Raw genomic sequence first — 19330 nt, 5'->3', positions numbered from 1 at the left:
ACACACCTGATTCAGATAATCAGCAGTGGGTAGGGCAGGGATAGTTGAAAAACAAGCAGGACAGCAGCCCTGGAGGACCAGGTTTGTGCACCCCTGCTACAGAATAATCATCAGCTGCTCTGGCCTTTCTTAGCATCCTCCTCTTGAGATTCATGCAATAGTGTGAGATTTCTCAACACAAAATAAAACCATGTGCAGGCAAAATATGCAGCCTTTTCTCCATCACATCAAATACAAACACAAGACTGACTGCAAAATGTATGAATGTCCCATAATGTCACGACTAAAAGAGACAAGAGACAGAGGTGTTTCATTCTCTTGCAGAACAGCACAGGGTCACACAGAGACACTGGGCAGCTGTGAGCAATTTGCTACACACTGATGGCTTTCAGATGATTATGAGTAAGAAGAGTTATGCCCTTGGTTTGCATACCAACATAATATACCAAGCTTGGGGGTGTTGATGACAAAAATAGAAAATTTCTCAGTTTTAATGTGACAGGTTGGTTTCCTTTAATTCAAATCATTTAAAAGAAAAATATCATAAACTAACAACACTGTGTTCTGTATAGGAAATATGTGCATATAGGACAACAATAAAAGTTTTTGCTTCTGCCGGCACCAGATTTATAACCACATCTAAAGTGACGTTCTGTTACTGAATTAGACTGCTCTCTTTAATGTGGGCAGAAAAGGAGGACCGGTGCTTTGGTTACCTTGTTTGTTTTACTGTCTGAAATGTTAAGCACTAATTTCAAAGACACGCAGGATCATATTGTGAGCATGGCAGCATGTGACAGCATCAACTGAACTGCAAAATAAATAAAATCAAGGCTAAAACAAGGACGTTTGTTCACATCTGACAATTTATTTGCTGTTGCGGCCACACTAAATCTTCGCTGTGTAGCTGATATGTAATTGTATTTGTCATTCCCAGAGATTCCGTTTTACTAGCAGCCAGTAATAAAGAGCGAGACTAAAAACAAAGTCATTTAAAATAAGAAGGAGCTTTGGCAGACATTTTCCCTCCCCTCTGCTCATATGGGGTCTGTAGAGTGGAGCAGTAGAGAGTTGACAAGCATAGACAATGTCGCTGCCACTCACCACTCAACTGCTAGAAATCTGATGTTTAACCCTCTAAGGCATAGATCATCTGCCTTAAAGTTACCTCTGCGTAGGCAGCTTTGAGAACCTTATAGCTGTTGCTTAGTGCGGTAAAGTCATATTTGTTTTCAACTCAGATACAGCATTGAAGTGTCTGTCAGGAGATGCCATAAAGCCTCAGCGTGCTGGTCACAGCTGGAAGCACACATTCACACGCTCTGACAGGCATAAACACTTAAAGATTTAACTGCAGAGCAGATGCAGCTGTGCACTCAAATCAACTATTGCATATGCATTTTAAAGAATGAAATACACTGCTACTAGAAACATGCACACATACAAAGCCATGACAATACTGTGATGTACACACATGTGGAAATGTGATTCTGCATTTATCCTTTGTCATCCAAGTCAGGCTGGATAAATCCTGCTCTTTTCCAGTGTAACTGAATACGTACTACTCTCTAAGGTAATTAAACAAGAACATCCCAGATGTCTGACGTATTCTTTAATGGTCAATAGTTTGTTTCAGGCACACATGGGTCCAGGTTGAACCTCCTCAAGGCCAGCTGGTTGTAGTTTATGGGGGACAAAGCATCTGTACAACTTTGACCCTTGAGATCTCTGGATTTTTCCACCCAGCTTGACATGTTGGGAGAGGGGTGCAATGATCCAGAGGAAAGACCCAGTTGAGACTCAGAAGGGTGGGGAAGGTTACTCAAAACTCAGTTAATCTTTTTAGTCAGTCTGGGGGAGCGTTTTTGCCTTTGCTAACTACTTACTGACTGAAACTAATCTATAATGCATTGGTCGCAGGTCTGACCCCCAGTATATCTGGGCTAGGTATTTACTTTTTTCCATGGAAGCCTTTACATGCTCTAAACATCCTGGTAGCATGTGATCCCACAAAATACATGAAGATGTATATCAGTGGGGTATATGAAGAACCAAAAAAGTGATTACGCAGTGCAACATTTGCACGTCATTATCACAAATTTTATCTGTCCATCAGACCTGCTTGTAATAAAATTTCCATATCGATCTATGTGTAGTTAGGCATCATCTTTAATGGACTTGATGTCCTACTCAATATGGGTGTGTTCATTTCAAAAGTCTGATGTGAGGTGGAAAACCAGCAGAGCAGCAGACAGGGTCCAGTGGTGCTGTCAGTATCAGCAGGCTTCCTGTTTGAGCATGTGTACCTCAGTCTAACCCAAAACTCGACTCACGATAAAACTGAAATGGTTTAAATGTAACACAGAAAGTTGCTTATTTCATGTTCAGTTCATTCTTTGTACAGATTTCAACCTCTCAGGCTCAAGACCACATCATGTAGAAGCCAATGCAGGTGACTAGAACAGAAGTGCAACTGAACACTTTGTGGATTGTATTGCCCACATCTGTGAGAGAAATATGTGGAAACCAACCAAGAAAAGCAGCCAACATGAAGTCGTCTAGGAGCCAACATTAAATATACTCCTTCTACTGCAAACTTTAGTTTCATATTTTACAAAAGTGCTCCACCTAGTGGTCATGAAAGAAAATATGAGATTACAAAAGCTGTCAGGGTTGAATGTTTCCATATCAAAGTTTATTGCTGACATGCATGTAGAGATCTGATGAAGTAGAAAAATATGTTTTTTATACAAACGTGTTTTTCATCTGTACATTTATGCAGTTTCTGTATCTAGATGCCCATGTCTGACCAAGCAGCTTACAACACATTATCCCATTGGGTTTAAGCTATACCACACCACATTTCATATCCTACACCAGTTTCCAGTTGAAACAGTCAGTAATATTTCAGCTATATACTGACAACTTCATAACAAGGAGGAAAATTATAAAAACTGAGCTTTGTAAACGAATAAAATAGTATTATTCAACTGGGGTGTATAACTGTTGATTTAAATTTAATTTTGATGGCCCAAAGGAATAAATTATATCTGAACTCTATCAGTTTCTGTGGCACACCTTGCAAGTTCAAAATCATGCGACAGTTACCTGTTTTACACAGAGTTTCACCTCACACTATTTCCATGCTTTTCAGTTCACATTTCAGTCTACCAACACAGCTCTGTAAAACAAACATTGAATGTAGCACAATCCACTAGCTAGGAAGTGAAACACTTGATTGGGAGAGGAGAGGGCAGATAACATTACACCACAGGTCTACTCAACCTCTAGTTACTAATCTGTAGTTGGGCGTCATGGAAGATGGTCAGAAACACTTTTGACAGATGACTTAATGTCAGCATTCAGCACTGGCTACAGTGTTCATAAAAACACCCCTTATTTGATGAATAACCTAGACTACTACAATACTGCTGTATACCCATGTAATTCACATTGAAGTGGGAGAAAGCTGACAGATCTCTTTACATATTATTTTAGCCTCTGCATAAGATGGTTGATGGCCAACATGGCCTATAATGAATATCAATTGGCCTGGTTTGACAGTGAGGTGGTGTCTAGCTGGGTGGAACTACATACAATATAACTGACGCTATGATGGTACATTATTTACATACTGACCAGAGAGATTACAGCCTTGTGTGGGGGCAATGATAAAAAAAAAACAAAAAAAAAAAAACAAAAAAACACGCACACCACAAAAAAAACTCTCCCATAAATCAAGATAACGTGTGAGTATCATTTTGTATTCTGTAAAAAATAGAGCTATGCATAAGTCAGTCTAATTATTAGTGTAGCTTAAGGTTGCCACAGACTGTGTGGCAAAATGGCAAGAAAACGATTTAGGAATCCAAAAAAAAAAAAAAAAAAAAAAAAAAAAAAAAAAAAGATGCTACCGATTCATCAGTGTTGTTGAAAAGAATCAAACTGAGATGGTCAAGGTAGAACCTATGCTAAAATTGACAACACGTCTTAAAGCTATGAGAGTAAAGGGACTTGGGGCCCATTTCACTGACATAAAATACACCAAGTTTTTAGTCTAACTTAAAATGTTGCCATTTAAAAAAAGAAACTTTTTGACTTACTATGATCAATGTCTGTGACAAAGTCCCAGTAGACTGAGGGTGGGGTCTTCACAAGTGAATAAATAAATCAACATATAATTACAAGGGCAAAAGAAATAAAAACATTTGAAAATACTCCAGAGCCTATGTTCATGCAAACAGTTTGAATATAAATAGGAAAAAAAAAAAAAAAAGACTAAAGCAGGTACCAATACGCAAAGGCTAGTTGCAGTGTACAGATGCCTAACAGTCACTGGTTAGTAGTTATGCCATTGTTTGAAGAAACACTTTTGAGGGGGAAGAAAAAAAAAAAAAAAAAGAGCAAATCATCAACAGCCAAGAAAACCCAGCAACTAAAGTTTAAACCTATGAGTCGGTGTTTTCATTTCTCTATGAAAAATTACAGTATCAATTACCAGCCACCAGATATTCTCCTGGAGAGCCTATATATGGTGAAATAATACAAGCATGTACAAATTGAGCTGGAGAGATGGCTTGAGAATAGTAATAGATATGCAGTGTTTTCCAATCTTTACAACAATTGATAAAACATTCAGTCAAGCCATGTGTTAGCAAAGCCTGTGGTGGTTTCACAGTGTCTGCCACGGAGGCAGGCCAAATTACAGAATACAAAGATTGAAGGCTAGCTTAAAGTGTCGGACTGTCGGAGGTTAAGAGCTCAACAGTTCAGCAGACTCTTATTTTACCTAGCCCATACACATACGTACACACTCATGGATACTGCAGACATATCAAAATGTAGAATGACAGTTCACATTCATTCTGAAAAACACCTGTCCCATGATCTGCCTAGATAAAGAGAAACAGGGAAGTTGGAGTACCTGGAAGCCATTGGATTCTGAATGAGGCTGTGGGTACCAGTTTCCTTGGCTGAGAGAAATCTTAAGACATGATTTTTGGCAATAAAACATGACAGTGCCTGATCTTCACTATAACGGCACTGTGGAAGCCATTAATATGCCTTGGCAGAGAGGATCCAACAGTTTTCCCATTCAGTTCTTGGCATTGTGACTTCCAGGTACCTCACACTAGCTGCCTAGATGCTAAAAATAGATTTCCACAGGGATGAGCAAAAGCAGGAGATGATGCGTTCTGCAAATATCAAAGGGTGCTTGCACACATACCTTGATATTCCATATCTTCAATGCAATGTTAGGGAAAATGCTACTTATTAAGGTAAATATGAAAAAAGCTTATTCAGATTTTTTGAAACCACTGAAATGGTTTCAAAGCATTATCACGCTGACAGAAACCATTAATGCTTTATGTCACTGGTGGCATCAAGACTATTGTTACAATCCCTTGTCTCAGAACAGTGAGCATGGTTTACCAACAGAGAAGAGAGACAAAGAGGTAGATTGATTTGAAGTCAGAGATTCAGACAAGACCAGTCAGGATCATTTTCAATACAGGGAAACAGTAAAGAGGAAGAGGAAGGAGTGAGAGGAGGAGGGTGGAATGGAGGTATAGTGAAGTGATATCTGTGATCAGGTGTTTTTACTTCAGATAATACCATTAAACACTAGGAAGAGAAGGGTTGCTACATGATTCTGGCCCTGTATTGCTCAGGGAATCAAGGGTTGATGGGGAAAGTGTTACAGTAGGGGCTTTTCAAAGAAGGATGAGGAACATGGGGCTAATAGCCTCAACACTCCAGGCAGGGCCTTGTGTTAGTCCCATGTGTGACTGTGCCATCAGGCTGGTTGACTTAATGACATGGTTCACATCTTCCTCCAGGCCTTTTCATATTTCACTGCAGGATCCAGATATGAGGACTGAAGTTCTGGGTTGGTAGTTTGTTCTCATGCCTGTTCAACTTGCCCATCTGTAACCTGTTTAGGCTGGGCCCCATGTATGCAAGTTCACTTTTTCCTTATCTATCCTCCTAAGCCAGGGAGTAAATACACCTGCGGAGTCCTGAGAGGCTGAGATGGGTGGTTGGAGACTACTTCCGGAGGAAACGTTGGGCCAGAATGGCAGCATCTAGAGGGCTGACTGGCTGGGCGTCATGGCCAAGGCGTCTTACAGGGGGGATGCTGCCAAACTGGCGCTTGGTGAGAAAGCTCTTGGCCTCGTGGATAGTGTTCTTCTCTTCAGCCAACAGCAACTGCTGCCGCATATAGTTCTCAAACTCATACTGTGAAGACTCTTCTATCACCTTAGCCTGAGAACAGAACGTTTTGTTCAATGTGCTGACAAATGAAAATGTTCTCTAAACATATCCGAAAAGTAATGTAGATGTGTGAAGCCAAAAAAAAAAAACAAAACAAAAAAAAAAAAACAAACAAAAAAAAAACTTTGTTAGAAATAATTGCACACAGGTATTATCAAGCATTAATCAATTGACCATTTTAAAGTATTTATCCAATAGGGGTATATATATATTCAGACTTGTGATGTTTTTCCAACAATTTACCTCTTGCAGATGTTCTGGGTGATTGATCTGGTCATCAATATCTGGCACCACTTGTAGAGGGCCACTCAACGAAGAGTCAGACTGCCTGTTATTAGGGGAAAAAAAGTATGAGTTGACTAATGTGGAACCACTCAGCTCTTTAACAATGCAGCATGATATCTACACGTCATGTATTTTTTCTCAAAGCCAGCAGAGGGCATAACCACCATGAGGTAATGATGGCACTGAGAGAGTCAAGCACTTCTCCTGCAGTCAGCCTCTGCTGAGGGTCCAGCACCAGCAGCTTTCTTATCAGGCACACAGTGTTCTCTGACACACGACCATCCCTGTGAGAGGGTGGAGGGAACAATAAGTGCAATTTTATTAGTGACATGACTAATAAAAGGCACAAGGACAACAAACCAGTATTAAAAACAAAATTAGGTCCAAACTGAATATGAAATTTGTGGTAAGCAAATGTTGTGCATAAAAAAATCTTTTTCACAAACATTATTATTGCATTTTAGTAAAGGTCTATATACCTTAGCACTAGTCACAGCTATGCCCCTGACCCAGGATGGAGTATGCAAAAGCTTTGATAATAAACATGATTCATTGTTCAGTGATTAAATATGATGAATTTGCTGCCAGTATAACCCCAATTAGTTTATTTCATAACAAACTGCACTGAAGATAAACCATGCCAAGAGAATGATTGGAGAACGAACAGTACAAACTGTATGCTTTTAATATGCTATGACTGAAATTTCACTTTTTTGAATGTGAATGCATCTCCACAAAATGTTACAGTGTGAGGACAAGTACTAACTCTGGGATAGAGTACTCTGCAGCCTTGATCTTGCGGAAGAGCTCTTGAGGTATGCTGTCATAAAAGGGGAACTGTCCATACAGCATGGTGAAAAGGACCACACCAAGAGCCCACATGTCACTGGGTTTGCCACGGTATGGCCGACCTGGACACGGAAATAAGAGGTTAGTGTTTGATATGAACAAATGTAGCAATAGTTTAGTCAATAAACATAAGTTAAAATTTGTTTCAGGAATTTTTTGCCCTGTATGACTCAGTGGTCATCGACAAGTTCAATTCCTCTCAAGTCATTGTGTCCAATGATTAACAACATGAGCAAACACAAACAAGAAGTGACTTCTAACCATTAAATTTCCTAAAAATTTCTAGCACACTGCTGACTTTGAAAATGGGAGAACTGTTTTTATAATTTACCCAGAGCCATTAAATCAGCTGTGGATCAGCAATGAATTAACTGGAATTGTTGAGGGTGGAGCGTCATGGCTGTGCATGACCAAAGGCAGTGTTGTTACAGCCAGGCAGGCGGCAGCAACAGCAGCAGGCAATTATGTTAAATCTTGTGACACACGCACACACAGGCAGGGGATGGGGTTGGGAGGGGAAGGGGGTAGATGGGAGTAGTTTCCCTCCAGTGAGTCATCAGTGTGTGAGTCACTGAAGCTGTTTAATTGTGTGCCTGTCACGTTATGCTGATATACACGCCCAGGTTTTTATCTACAGTTTTTGAGTAGTTGGAGGTGAGTGATTTCTGTTTGTAATTCTTGTGCACTGTCCAGGATGTTGCTGTGGACATCAGTGTCTGTGCTCATGCATCAACTTCACTGCTGTGAAGCGCTTAGCATTGTGCATTGTGAGGATGAACAATAAAAATGAATTTCCGCTTTTTTTGAAGGACATTTCACTCAAAGAGGAAAATAACTTCCTCTGCAAACACACAGCAGGAGAAAATGCAACATCACAGTGATTACACAAAGACAGGAGCTATTCTGAGTCAGTCCAATATTGCAACATAACCTCATTCTTGTTGCCCAATAACCAGAAAATAAAACATAAGACTGACTGCTAAATGTTATGCAATGGTTTCTAAAAAGATGACCAGGATCTCATCTAGACCCATATAAACAAGGGGTCACTCTTGGCCTGAATTTTATGGTCTGGCATGTTTCATTTGCAGTTGACACACTTCACAAATTCTATTTTACTTAGCAAATAGACATGAATCTAATGCCACCTGGAAGATTCTTACACTGTCAATACAGGATGGATTGTCAGTTTTTGAAAGTGTAAAAACCTGGGCCGACCACTCTTAAAAAGAACATGCATACAGTATACAAATTTTTAACTCACTACTTAATACATCTGGGCTGATATAGGCGGGACTTCCTCTCTGGTCTTTCAGCAGATCATCCTCACTCACCAGATGTTTTCCCAGGCAGAAGTTGGTAATAGTGATTCTGTGAGTCCTGTGAGCACACACAAAACATGCAGGCTCAGTTGATAAATACCTCACTTTTCATCAGAAACAGATTTTGAATCAAATAATACCCCAAAAATTAAATTAAAATAATGTACAGACACCTCAGGATTCTCTACTCTAAAATATTAGGAAACCAGTCCAAATAATGTTGAGCTCCTTCTTTGTTGAGGCACCACACTTTCGTAACTGGGTATTTACTGTTTAACACAAAAAAAAAACAAAAACTCTTGACCCTTAGTGGTTAACAACTATTGAATGTCATAAGTTTCTATAGTCAAAATTTGACTTAAATCTAAACATCCACAAATTAAAACATCACAAAGAACAATACATATGAGAATTTTTAATTTTTAAGTAGATTGTTCTAAAGCAGTTACATGTCATCAGGAAGATGTCTTACATTCTCTGCATATGCATATGACATTTGTACAAGTAGAGGACTGATTTTACTTCTCATGCAACTTGACACCTGTGGGCAGAGCCCTTTAAAAATTAGTTTCAACCACAGACATGAAGTCCTTTTAAATTTTAAAGCACCCTGCACTTATTGTGGATAAATCTGTTTAATGTGAATTTTTTTTAAAATTTAAATGTACATCATGTTCAGTTTATCATCATTGTTGCACCTGAATTTGATTTTTGTGGAAACAATGTGGCTTTAGAAGATTTTTCTGAGTCATCCAGATAAATGTAGATTACTGGTGATGGCATGAAACTAACTAGTAAAGCAGAGCGACTATGGACTGTTCTATTTCACTGAGTTCTTTTATTTAAAAAAAATAAAAATAGCCACACTTTGACAAACATATGAGTCAACCTGTGGCTTGGGATAATTGTCTTGATGACTAAGCTTGCATAGTGATGGGTTGGCAAATGAATATATAAAGCTCAAGAAGATGTAAAATACATACACAAACATGCAACTTTCAGTGCACCCACACAATTACTCCCATGCTAAACATGCACGCATGAAAATCCATTCAAAAGCACATGAGCACACAGAAAAGCAGCCACCGTCTAGAACCTGGGTCCTCTCTGGATCACGCTCCTTACCCACATCCGCTTTCTAAAAAGCCTGAGGTCAACAGCTTCCTCTATTCTTTCTCACTTTCACACTCTTTTCCATCTCTCTTTCTCTCTCCCTTGCGCACGCACACACACGGCGCACGTACACGGCACACACATACACAATTACAGCATCTGGAGCCAATTCCTGTCAAACACTGTATTTTCAACCAAATGCTTCAATATCAATCTTCCCTTGCAACATTCAGTCCACATCATTCCCAGCTACTTATGTGATCCAACCCTTTAACAGCTTTTGTGAGCTATGTCTCTACAACCATACAGTGGCCTTGTGATCTGCTCAAGTATAGGCCATAGGAACAGACTGCAATGCTTCAAAGATCCTTGACATAAAAGCTCCCTTTATGGAGAAGTCTGTCCTTTTGTCCGTGTGCATCACGACCCAGGTTTCTATTCTTGCACCGGAGATTGGGTAAATGAAATTGCATGTTTGCCTCATGAGGCAAGGGTCCCTGGGGACTGCAGAGAGACCGCACCATTGCAGCTTCCTGGTCACATGATCTCGGGTAAGCCAGGAAACCAGAAACCCAAACAGCCCCAATGACTTCTCCTCCCTCCCCGCAACATTTTGCTGAAAATACACCAGCTGATGAGAAAGGAGGTTAGACACAGGGCAACCTCTGTAGGGACCATTTCTCAAAACTGTTAGGAACTAAGACATAGTGTAGCAAAAGCTTGCTTGTATGCTATGTATTATCACATCATGGCTAATGCTTGTCCAATAGCAATATGTTTTTCGAAGAAATGTGTTTTTGTTTTGTTTTTACAGATTATTACAGTGTGAGCTCTTTTTCTCAGTTAGCTTTGTTTTTATTAGTCATTTGGTTCTAAACAACAAACAATTCAATCCAAAGACAAAACAAGAAAATGTGTTAATGTAAATGGACAGGGGTTTGCTGAAAAAACTAAAAAAAGACAATAACTGGCATATATGAGATAACTTCTGTGGTCTATCTCTATAATTTGCAATATTCCCTAAGCAATACATCAACTTAGGAAATCAGTACAATTCTAACATACATTCTCAAAGATCCTGAAGATTTATGACATTCTTCTTTCATAACTGGAACTGCAAGAGCAACTCACATTATACTTGCATAAACTGCTAAGATTGTTGATGGCATCAGCACATTTCCCAGAGTGATGACAAGCAGCAGGGGAGGAGAGGGGATTTTGGGATTGGTCTGCCTCTAAACTGACCGCATTCTTCCTATACAGACTGTACATTCATGCACATCCAGGGTGACAGAGGAAATATGTGAACAAGAAAATGATGCAGAAAGGAGAATGGAAAAGTGAAAAGAAAAAAAAATATGGCAAAGAGAATAAAACAAACGGCAATGAATGCAACAAGACACGGTTTGGGGTGCAAAAGAAAAGAGGAAAAAAAGCACAGTAGAGGGTAAATAAATAATGACTGTGCGCGCACATGTATGCATGTGTGACGTGCATTGCCATGAGTCAGCTCTGAGATATGGGCCTTTGGCAAGCCTCTCCTTTGTCTCCAGCTGGGACGGAGTGTTCCACTCGTCTGCTTCTCTTCTCCCCACCCTCCTCCTCTGCCCAAAACACTGTTTCATCACCACCACCACTACTACTATTGCTACTGCCGATGCTATAGGTAAGTATAAGCTGGGAATATGACATATCAATGCACAAAGAGACATGTAAATAATATATGAGAAGGGGCAGTATCTGGGACAACTTTGACTATACTCCCTTGTTCATAATGCGACCATACTAGGTGTTTGGATGTGTAGATTTATTTAAGTGTGTGTAGCAAGAGTATGATGAAGAGACTGGTTTTGTGGGATTTAATATGAAAGACTGTGCATGCAGAAGTCTGTTAGTAGGAAACCTTCCATAGGATTAATGTAAAAACATATAGCAGGTAAACAGCGGAAATTTCAGTGTAATAAAATGTTTTTCACTCCCTGAATACAAACACAGACACACAGAGTAGATGGTGTTTGAAGAGGGCTTTACAGATGAGTAGTTTTCCACTCTGCAGGGCCCATCTGAACTGCAGCTTTCCATGACCCGAGGTGCTCTCACCAGGGTCCTGTGTGCTATGTAACATTGCTCATGCACTCCTGACCCCAACCACTCGCCCACTGAGAACAAAGCAGTGACATATTCTTTACTCTCTTTTGCACCAAAGTAGTTAACCCTCTGCTTCCAAAAACCCTGGGCTTTCTCTCACCCCACACACAGACTGAGCAGCAAGGCTTTACATTCCTGCGAATGATCTCACTTTGAGTCTGCGAACATGACACCTGCTTGGGTTTAAAGCCAAATGTACACTGGATACAGGGTGCTGGGGCCTGCTCAGTCCTTTCATGCATGTGACTTAGTGGGAGGCTAAAATGAAGTGACCTGCTAAAATGAGAGAAATTTTTGACCAGCAAACTGATAAGGCTGACAAGGCTAAATGAGTATCACCTTACCTTTTGTTCAGCACCATGTTTCCTAGCTTGAGGTCTCTGTGTACAATGTTTTTCTGAGGGCAGGAAAAAGAAAAGAAAAAAAAAAAGTTTGGTCATATTATGCTTAGTGAATCACTGGTATCAAAACAATCGATGTGTTTCTGGGAGTGGCACATCAGCATGGGAAATGAGTAAGCAGAAAGGACATGCAACAAGCAATAACAAAGTATTTTGTCCTACACTTAAAACATTGCAGTATCAACATTTTCTTCACTGATGACAAACACTGCACATTCATGATTCACTGGATAATATGCTTTTGAAGCACAGTACATTAAACTATCATAGACCCACCTTATGTAGGGCCTCCACCACGCGCACTACATCGTAGAAGATGACAATGGCCTCACGCTCGCTCAGTCGTTTCTCCTTTATGACGTAATGCTGAAGGTTTATTAGATCTGCTGTCTTATCACTGAAGTCATGAGCACATAGACAATCCAGGACGAGGCAGATCCGCTTCTTCATTTTACGCACTTTGTTAGCCTCCATATCTTCCACTATCTCGTAGGCTCGATCCTGTGGAAGAACAACAAAGAAGTGTGAGAGATGCTTTTCAGGAAAGCATTCTTCTTTTTTTTTTTTTTTTTTTTTTTTTTTTTTTTAAATGGACAGAACAGCTGATGTAATTCCAAAGCAGTTTTCAACAGTCCAATCAATCAATATAAGCAGAGACATGCATGAAATGTATGGGGTCTGGCCATATACCAGCTTATATAGCTGACTCATTCAACTTAAAAGAAAGGATTCCAGAAGGTTAAAGACAGTCAATAGCCTGGATATAACTGATGTGAATAAGACACATCTACACTGTTACACTGAATGATGGAGGACAAATACAAAGGTCATTCATCTTTTCCAAATTCCCGTCTTGGAGTCACCACTTCTTATTGATTTCTGTATCAGGTTGTCAGTTTCTTTTTTTTTTTCAGATTCAGTCAGCACCTCTGAAAGTGTACATTATTAACTGGTTCTCTCATAGTGGAGATGCACTATAATAATTCAATCAATATTGCAGACCTAAATGAATCAGAGTGCACAGCTCAATGCTGCTATTCTGGGAACACCGGCAGAGAGGATCAGGCAGGACGTGAAAGAGAGAAAGAAGAAAAACAACAGAGAGCGGGCCACGGCAGATGGAACAATAATAAAGTTATAGGAGGAGGCAGACGGGAAGACAGGTGAGGGAGGGGGGCTCATCATGAATGGATGGGTCCATGAATAGAAAATGATGGAAGATAAATATGGCTTTTAATGGTACTCCCACTTCTCTATTGAAACAACTATGATAAGGAAAATATAAGCAGCAGCAGCTGGCTCGACTAACAACAACCTTAGCTCTGCTATTATTGAGCTCGTGAGAACATGCTGTTACTTGTATTTGCATGGTGACACCATATTCTGACCTAATGTGACAATGTTTTTATCAGTCTCAATTATACAGAACACTTGCCCACACAGTGCTAAGTAATACACCAGAAACTCTAAGAAGCTCTGTTTTGGCCCATAATACTAATTATATGACTGATCAAATACTATGTGCCTGTCAACAGAAATGTAACTCAACTATGTGCAGACGTACCTGAAAGAGTCCATGGTGGTGGACCACCCCATCCTGGTTGTGCAACAGAGAAAGGAGAGAGTACTCTGTGTGCAGCAACATCTTCCCCTGCCTCTCCTCCTGAGTCTCACCTGCAAAGTCCACTCGCTCCTCCAACGTCAGGATCTGTCATAACCACATGAGAACAGAGCAAACATTGCAGGTCACAAGACGAGCTCATACAGGATCAGACAAAAATGGCTTTAAGCATTCAGCTTGAAGCAAGTCTTCATTTCTGACAGTAAAACCTTTAATGAGTGAAGAAAAGAAATGACATTACTTTAGCATTTACCAAGAATTACAGTGTGTGGAGTGGAGAAGCAGGACCACAGCTGTAAAACAGTGGCTCATATACCCATGTAAAGTACAAAAATAAAAAAAGCTGTGCAACAGACACTGAGGTACTGTAGTTGTGATTATGAAGGCAGAAAACCAAAAAGGAATGGTCAGTTGTTCAGAGTTGATATATTCTGTTTTATTGAACCGTGACTTTAAATGCATTTGTGACAAAAAAACAAAAGATAAGCCAACTCCAACAGACTTACTTTGAGCTGATAGAAGTCATCAGTGCCATCCTTTCTGGCCAGACACTGCACTATGCTGGGCACTGGTGAGTTGCCCAGACGAGGCCCTGCAAGGATAAGAAAAGGAACAGCTGCATGACCAAAAGGCATGCTACATGCCAGAGTGTGTACTCTCACTGCAACTCATTAAAAGGCTACGTGTGCAAGTATCCATTAACACCTCAAGTGTAATGTTTTGTTTGGCACTCTGCATTACAAATAGTAGAAGGTAGGTAGCAGAAAACATACATGTTTGAGTATGGGAAACAAATTTATTTCCTAGAGGAAGAAAATAACCCTGCTCCCACATAGACTCAGACTTTTCTGGCCAATGTGATGGGGATCAGCAAAATTCTTCACATTCTTGTCTCAGGTGTGCATACACACAGACACCCCATGACCAACACTCACATTTGCTGATTTCCCGTACCCACACGTAAAGGCTACAAAAAATTTGCACTAGATGCAAACTTAACCACAAAGACATCAACTGACATACCTTCTGGCCTTAAGCAAACCAGTAAGTATGGAGCAGTTTCCTTACCAAGAATGAAGGGTCCAGCTCTTTTGGCATTACTGCCAGATATCCCAGGACAATGTAGCTTGCTGGCCCTGCCTGATGTCTCTCCAGCTCCTCTCTCAGACAAGCGCCGTTTGGACATACTGGAGCTCTACAGTAAAATAAATCAGATTAGTATACGTTATAAAGTATAAAAGGGTAGGTATATGCATGTTACTGTAAGGACACAGACTTTCAACTGATGACAAAATAACCAGGTTAACCCATAACCAAACTGGTTTTAGAAGAAGAAGAAGATAGTTTCTTTAAAAAGACTTAACCCAGAGCTTTAGCAGTAGTTCTACAGCCTGGTCAAAGTTACACTGATGAGTGAACTAAAGTGAAAAGAGGTAAACTTCAGGGCAACTCCTCCCAGTCTGTTTTAAATATCCCTCCCACACATTTACAGACACCTCAGTGTGAATGTAAGGCCATTATGGCTCTATTCACAATGATGGTGGCAATGATGGTCAAAGGTGACACCTCAGATTCAATCTCCCAAACAGGCAATGTGAATGCGTCAACCTGCAATTTAAATGAAAAACTCTTACATGTAAATGCATTGCACCAACAAGATGCTTTAAACTGAAGCATTTTTAATTTACATCCCAGCACTGAACTACATATCAATCTTCAGCTTTCCCTGCTGCAGTGGATATGGGCTTAGAAAATCCTTCCCCTTCTAATCTGCGTTTTTTATCTCAAAATCTGTCCAGCCGGCTTATCTACGCAGACCTTCCTCTGAAAGGACATGCATGTTCGAACAAGGCTGAAAGAGAAGAATGCCAAGCCTTTACACTATGATAAGGAACTAAATCTTCATGCCAGAAGAACCAGTGACAGTGTGACACATCATTACACAAACTACTTTAACTGCCACTGCAGATCTACCTCCCAGAATTCAGAGAGCAAGAGGTATTCTTTGTTTACTGATTCCAAGTTCCTATGTGATGAAATCTCATCTGTTTCCCGTAACAGGGAAGTAGTGCCTTGAACTGAGAGGAATGATTCACCCTGCTGTTTTCCTGAGTTTCCCCTGGACAGAAAGGCTTATATGTCCAGGTGACTAACCAAAAATGATTCCAACAAGCTCTGACAGGTGCATCATATCAAGTGGGGGCAAAAAAAAAAAAAAAAACCACACAAAAGGCAACAAAATGACATATCTCAAAGAAAACCTAGCTGAGTGTTGCTTGCATATTTTCATTGGCTACACAAGAAAGTTGATTCAGACTAATAAAATCCAAAAGCACCTCATAAAGTGCAAGTTATACACCAACCAGAGAGCTGACAAATACAAAAAAACTTAAGAATATGTAACCAGTCTTGCAAGTAGAACAAACTAGAGACATTAGTTTTTCTAATGAATTAGACCATCTTCCTGTTTTAAAACAAATCATGTGCCACTCACCAGTTGGCGTTTTTTGGGAAAGAGCAGGCAGGACAGTTGGCATTCAGTATGGGCTGATATGAATTCTCACTTCCATGAGGCTTTTTGTGATCCCAGACAGCAGACAGTGTCATCATCATGTCTCTCGCCCATCTGTCTCCATCTCAACTAGTCATCACCCACTGAGTCTGATGAGCTGAGGTTTTTTTGACAGCATTTATGGCACAAGCCAGAGTGACACCAAGTCATGCTGCCAATAGTAAGAGAGCATCCTACTCTACAGCATGCATAGCAGAACCATGGATAATCAGCTACAGCCATTCACAAGGCTCCTAGGCAAGAAATTATTTAAACTTTTTTCATCCAGCAGCCAAAGAAGTTGTCAAAAATCAACTATGTGCATACCGTTTGCAATGTTTTAAATTACAGTCAGTAACAAAGGTTTCTTCAGTAAAATAATCACACTAAGCAAAAACCTATTAGCACTGTGTTTTTGAAGATTTCCCACATTTCTAATATGGTTGTCTGTAAATGTATCTTGTGTGCATTTCCTTTCTTTACAGCCACGTGACCAAGTTTAAAAATTATTTCATGCAACTTTGACTTACAACACAAACCTGACTCATGGACAGTAACAGCTACAAAACACAGAAAAAACTGGATCCAAGGGTATTCATCTACCTATTAAACACCGGCAGTAATGCTGTGGAGCCAACCCCAGACACATCTGAAAAGCAAAGGTCAGTGCAACCAACTAATGCACACTGACCTAAATGACATCAGTGTGATGACAGAATACAGCTATCCTTTTCTGACACTGCTGTGCCTCTCTGCACAGCCAGTGATCTGGCAAGCAAGACAGCCTATGACTGTACCAGAGGGAGGACAAGAACAGATACAAGCTCTGAATCATATCACACTAAAGGAGGAGAGACACGCTGCTCGTGCCCACGAGAAATGTGGGCTCCTTAAATAGTACCAGAAAAAACAACCACGTAGGTGTCTAAAGCTCTACCTACCCAGACTCTCTGCCACTTGTCTAGCTTTGCAAGAACATCCTAATTGCTAAATCAAGCTGTGATCAAGATGTAAAAAGAAATCAAACGAACACTGGAGCAGGTAGTAAACAGCTGAGTGGATTGCAAAATAAAGCCAAGGAGGTGGTATGACCCAAATCAATGAATCCCCAAATGAATTACATGCAGGTGTCAGAACAAAGAGGTAACGCGACTCTGGGGTCACACACGCTTCAATCGTCCTGCTTGACTGAAATGCCAATCAATCATAACAGCTCGTACACTGTGTCCTACACATAAGCGCAGCTGCTGAATACAATATTGCAATAACAACGCCCTTGACTGCACACCAAAGCTGTGGACACAAGGTCACACTCGCTTCACCAAAATAATTACAAAGGCACAGAGACTGTCACACATTGTTTGGTGCCATTTTGCGACCACAAGGTCTGGACGCCGTTCACTTCTGGCAGCGAGCTGAGTAAACGAGACGACTCGTGGAGTAAAACGCTGACGTTATATGCATTGCAACTTGTGCAAAACCAGCCGATAGACGTATAATGATGTGAGTACATGGGGGGTTGATATGTTTTGCCCACAATTTCAATTTAACGGAGACGTTTGAAATCACACTACAAACGCACACGGCGTGAGTTCGTGTGGACACCGCCTGGCCGAAGTGGTCATTTAAATAAACACGAACGCACATAATAGTTTACGATGTATATGAACACATGGTATCAAAACTTACAAACCTAAGTAACTCAGCACATCAACAAAGCTGACTGAACTCCTCGGTAAAAAGACGCTACAACAGTGGAGGGACAGTATCCACACAAAGGGGCACACAACCAAAGGAGTTGGGCTTTCGATGCAAACTACACAGAGCAGCCTTTAGCTGGGTATCAACCACGTTAGCCTGTGTTCTTCCGTACCAGAGAGGCTTTAATATGATTACTGGCGAGGGACGTTACCTAACACCAAGGTGGACGGAGGCTTCAGAGGAGCCGGGAGGCCATTTAAACAAAGTAGGCAACACTACAGCTGGCTAGCCGTGAAAGCTAGATAGCAACCTCGCTTACCTCGAGCCAAAACCGCCGGGTAAAGTCTGCGTGGTCTCCTTACAGCGTGGACATGTCTTGGGTGAACGTAAGGGTGGATATGTGGAACTACTCGCCTAAACAGGAGCGACCACAGACGGTTTGTTTCGTGTTGTTTAGCCGCTGTTACCGAAATGAGCAATTAAGGAAAAGCCTCCGCTCATCGCTGATCGCATCTTTCCACAGCGACAGCGCCACCTGACAACGGAAATGACGCACACGCCGATTTGATTGACAGCTGCAATCGACCAATAGTAACAGCCGACTGTTTTACGCTAGTAAATGGTTGAGCACTGATGATGAAATTTTTGCATAATAAAAGTTGCAAAATGAAACACATTACATCACAGATGGAAAGGCCTAACAATAAAAATCAAGTTAGTTTGCTTGAAAATGTCGGCGTAGATATGCAAGAACATAATGTCATAGCTACTTTGTCATTTATTATGCCATGTAATTCAATTGACTAAAAAGACCTAAAATGAAGCACAATCAAAATATTTGGCAGGAAAGAACGTTGGTTCTTACATTTAATATATTGCACACTACAAGAACTTCCTTCTGTCCTAAGCTGTACTAATACATTTAGCCACAAAAAGGTCCTGAAATTGAGTTGTTTTTTTTCCTGCTCATCCAACCAGTAGAAGCATCTAGAAAACAAGAAAAAAGTAGTAAAATGTGTTGCCCTTTAAATATCTAACTTACAAAATAGGGCCACCATAAATG

The 19330-nt window shown here is 40.5% G+C and overlaps 1 protein-coding gene across 3 annotated transcripts; it reads right to left on the bottom strand.

Moving 5' to 3' along the window:
- Window positions 1-2679: 2679 nt before the first annotated feature.
- On the bottom strand, window positions 2680-18782 carry stk40 (serine/threonine kinase 40). 3 transcript variants are annotated; one of them, XM_026317300.1, is made up of 11 exons: window positions 18587-18782; window positions 15084-15210; window positions 14522-14607; window positions 13959-14102; window positions 12671-12895; window positions 12338-12390; window positions 8675-8790; window positions 7328-7472; window positions 6726-6845; window positions 6520-6604; window positions 2680-6315 (listed from the first exon to the last, which is right to left on the bottom strand). In XM_026317300.1, exons 2-11 carry the CDS (start codon window positions 15199-15201, stop codon window positions 6049-6051), a joined length of 1359 nt encoding a protein of 452 aa, XP_026173085.1. In that variant the 5' UTR covers window positions 15202-15210; window positions 18587-18782; the 3' UTR covers window positions 2680-6048. The 3 variants fall into 3 exon arrangements, with proteins under 3 accessions (XP_026173085.1, XP_026173087.1, XP_026173086.1); XM_026317302.1 differs by having other exon boundaries at window positions 2680-6267; XM_026317301.1 differs by lacking the exon at window positions 18587-18782 and adding an exon at window positions 16510-16793.
- Between the last annotated feature and the right edge of the window lie 548 nt (window positions 18783-19330).

The sequence above is a fragment of the Mastacembelus armatus genome, chromosome 16 (assembly GCF_900324485.2).
Source record: "Mastacembelus armatus chromosome 16, fMasArm1.2, whole genome shotgun sequence".
Lineage (NCBI taxonomy): Eukaryota > Metazoa > Chordata > Actinopteri > Synbranchiformes > Mastacembelidae > Mastacembelus > Mastacembelus armatus.
Note: the sequence above shows the minus strand (reverse complement) of the source record. Positions and strands in the feature narration are given on the sequence as shown.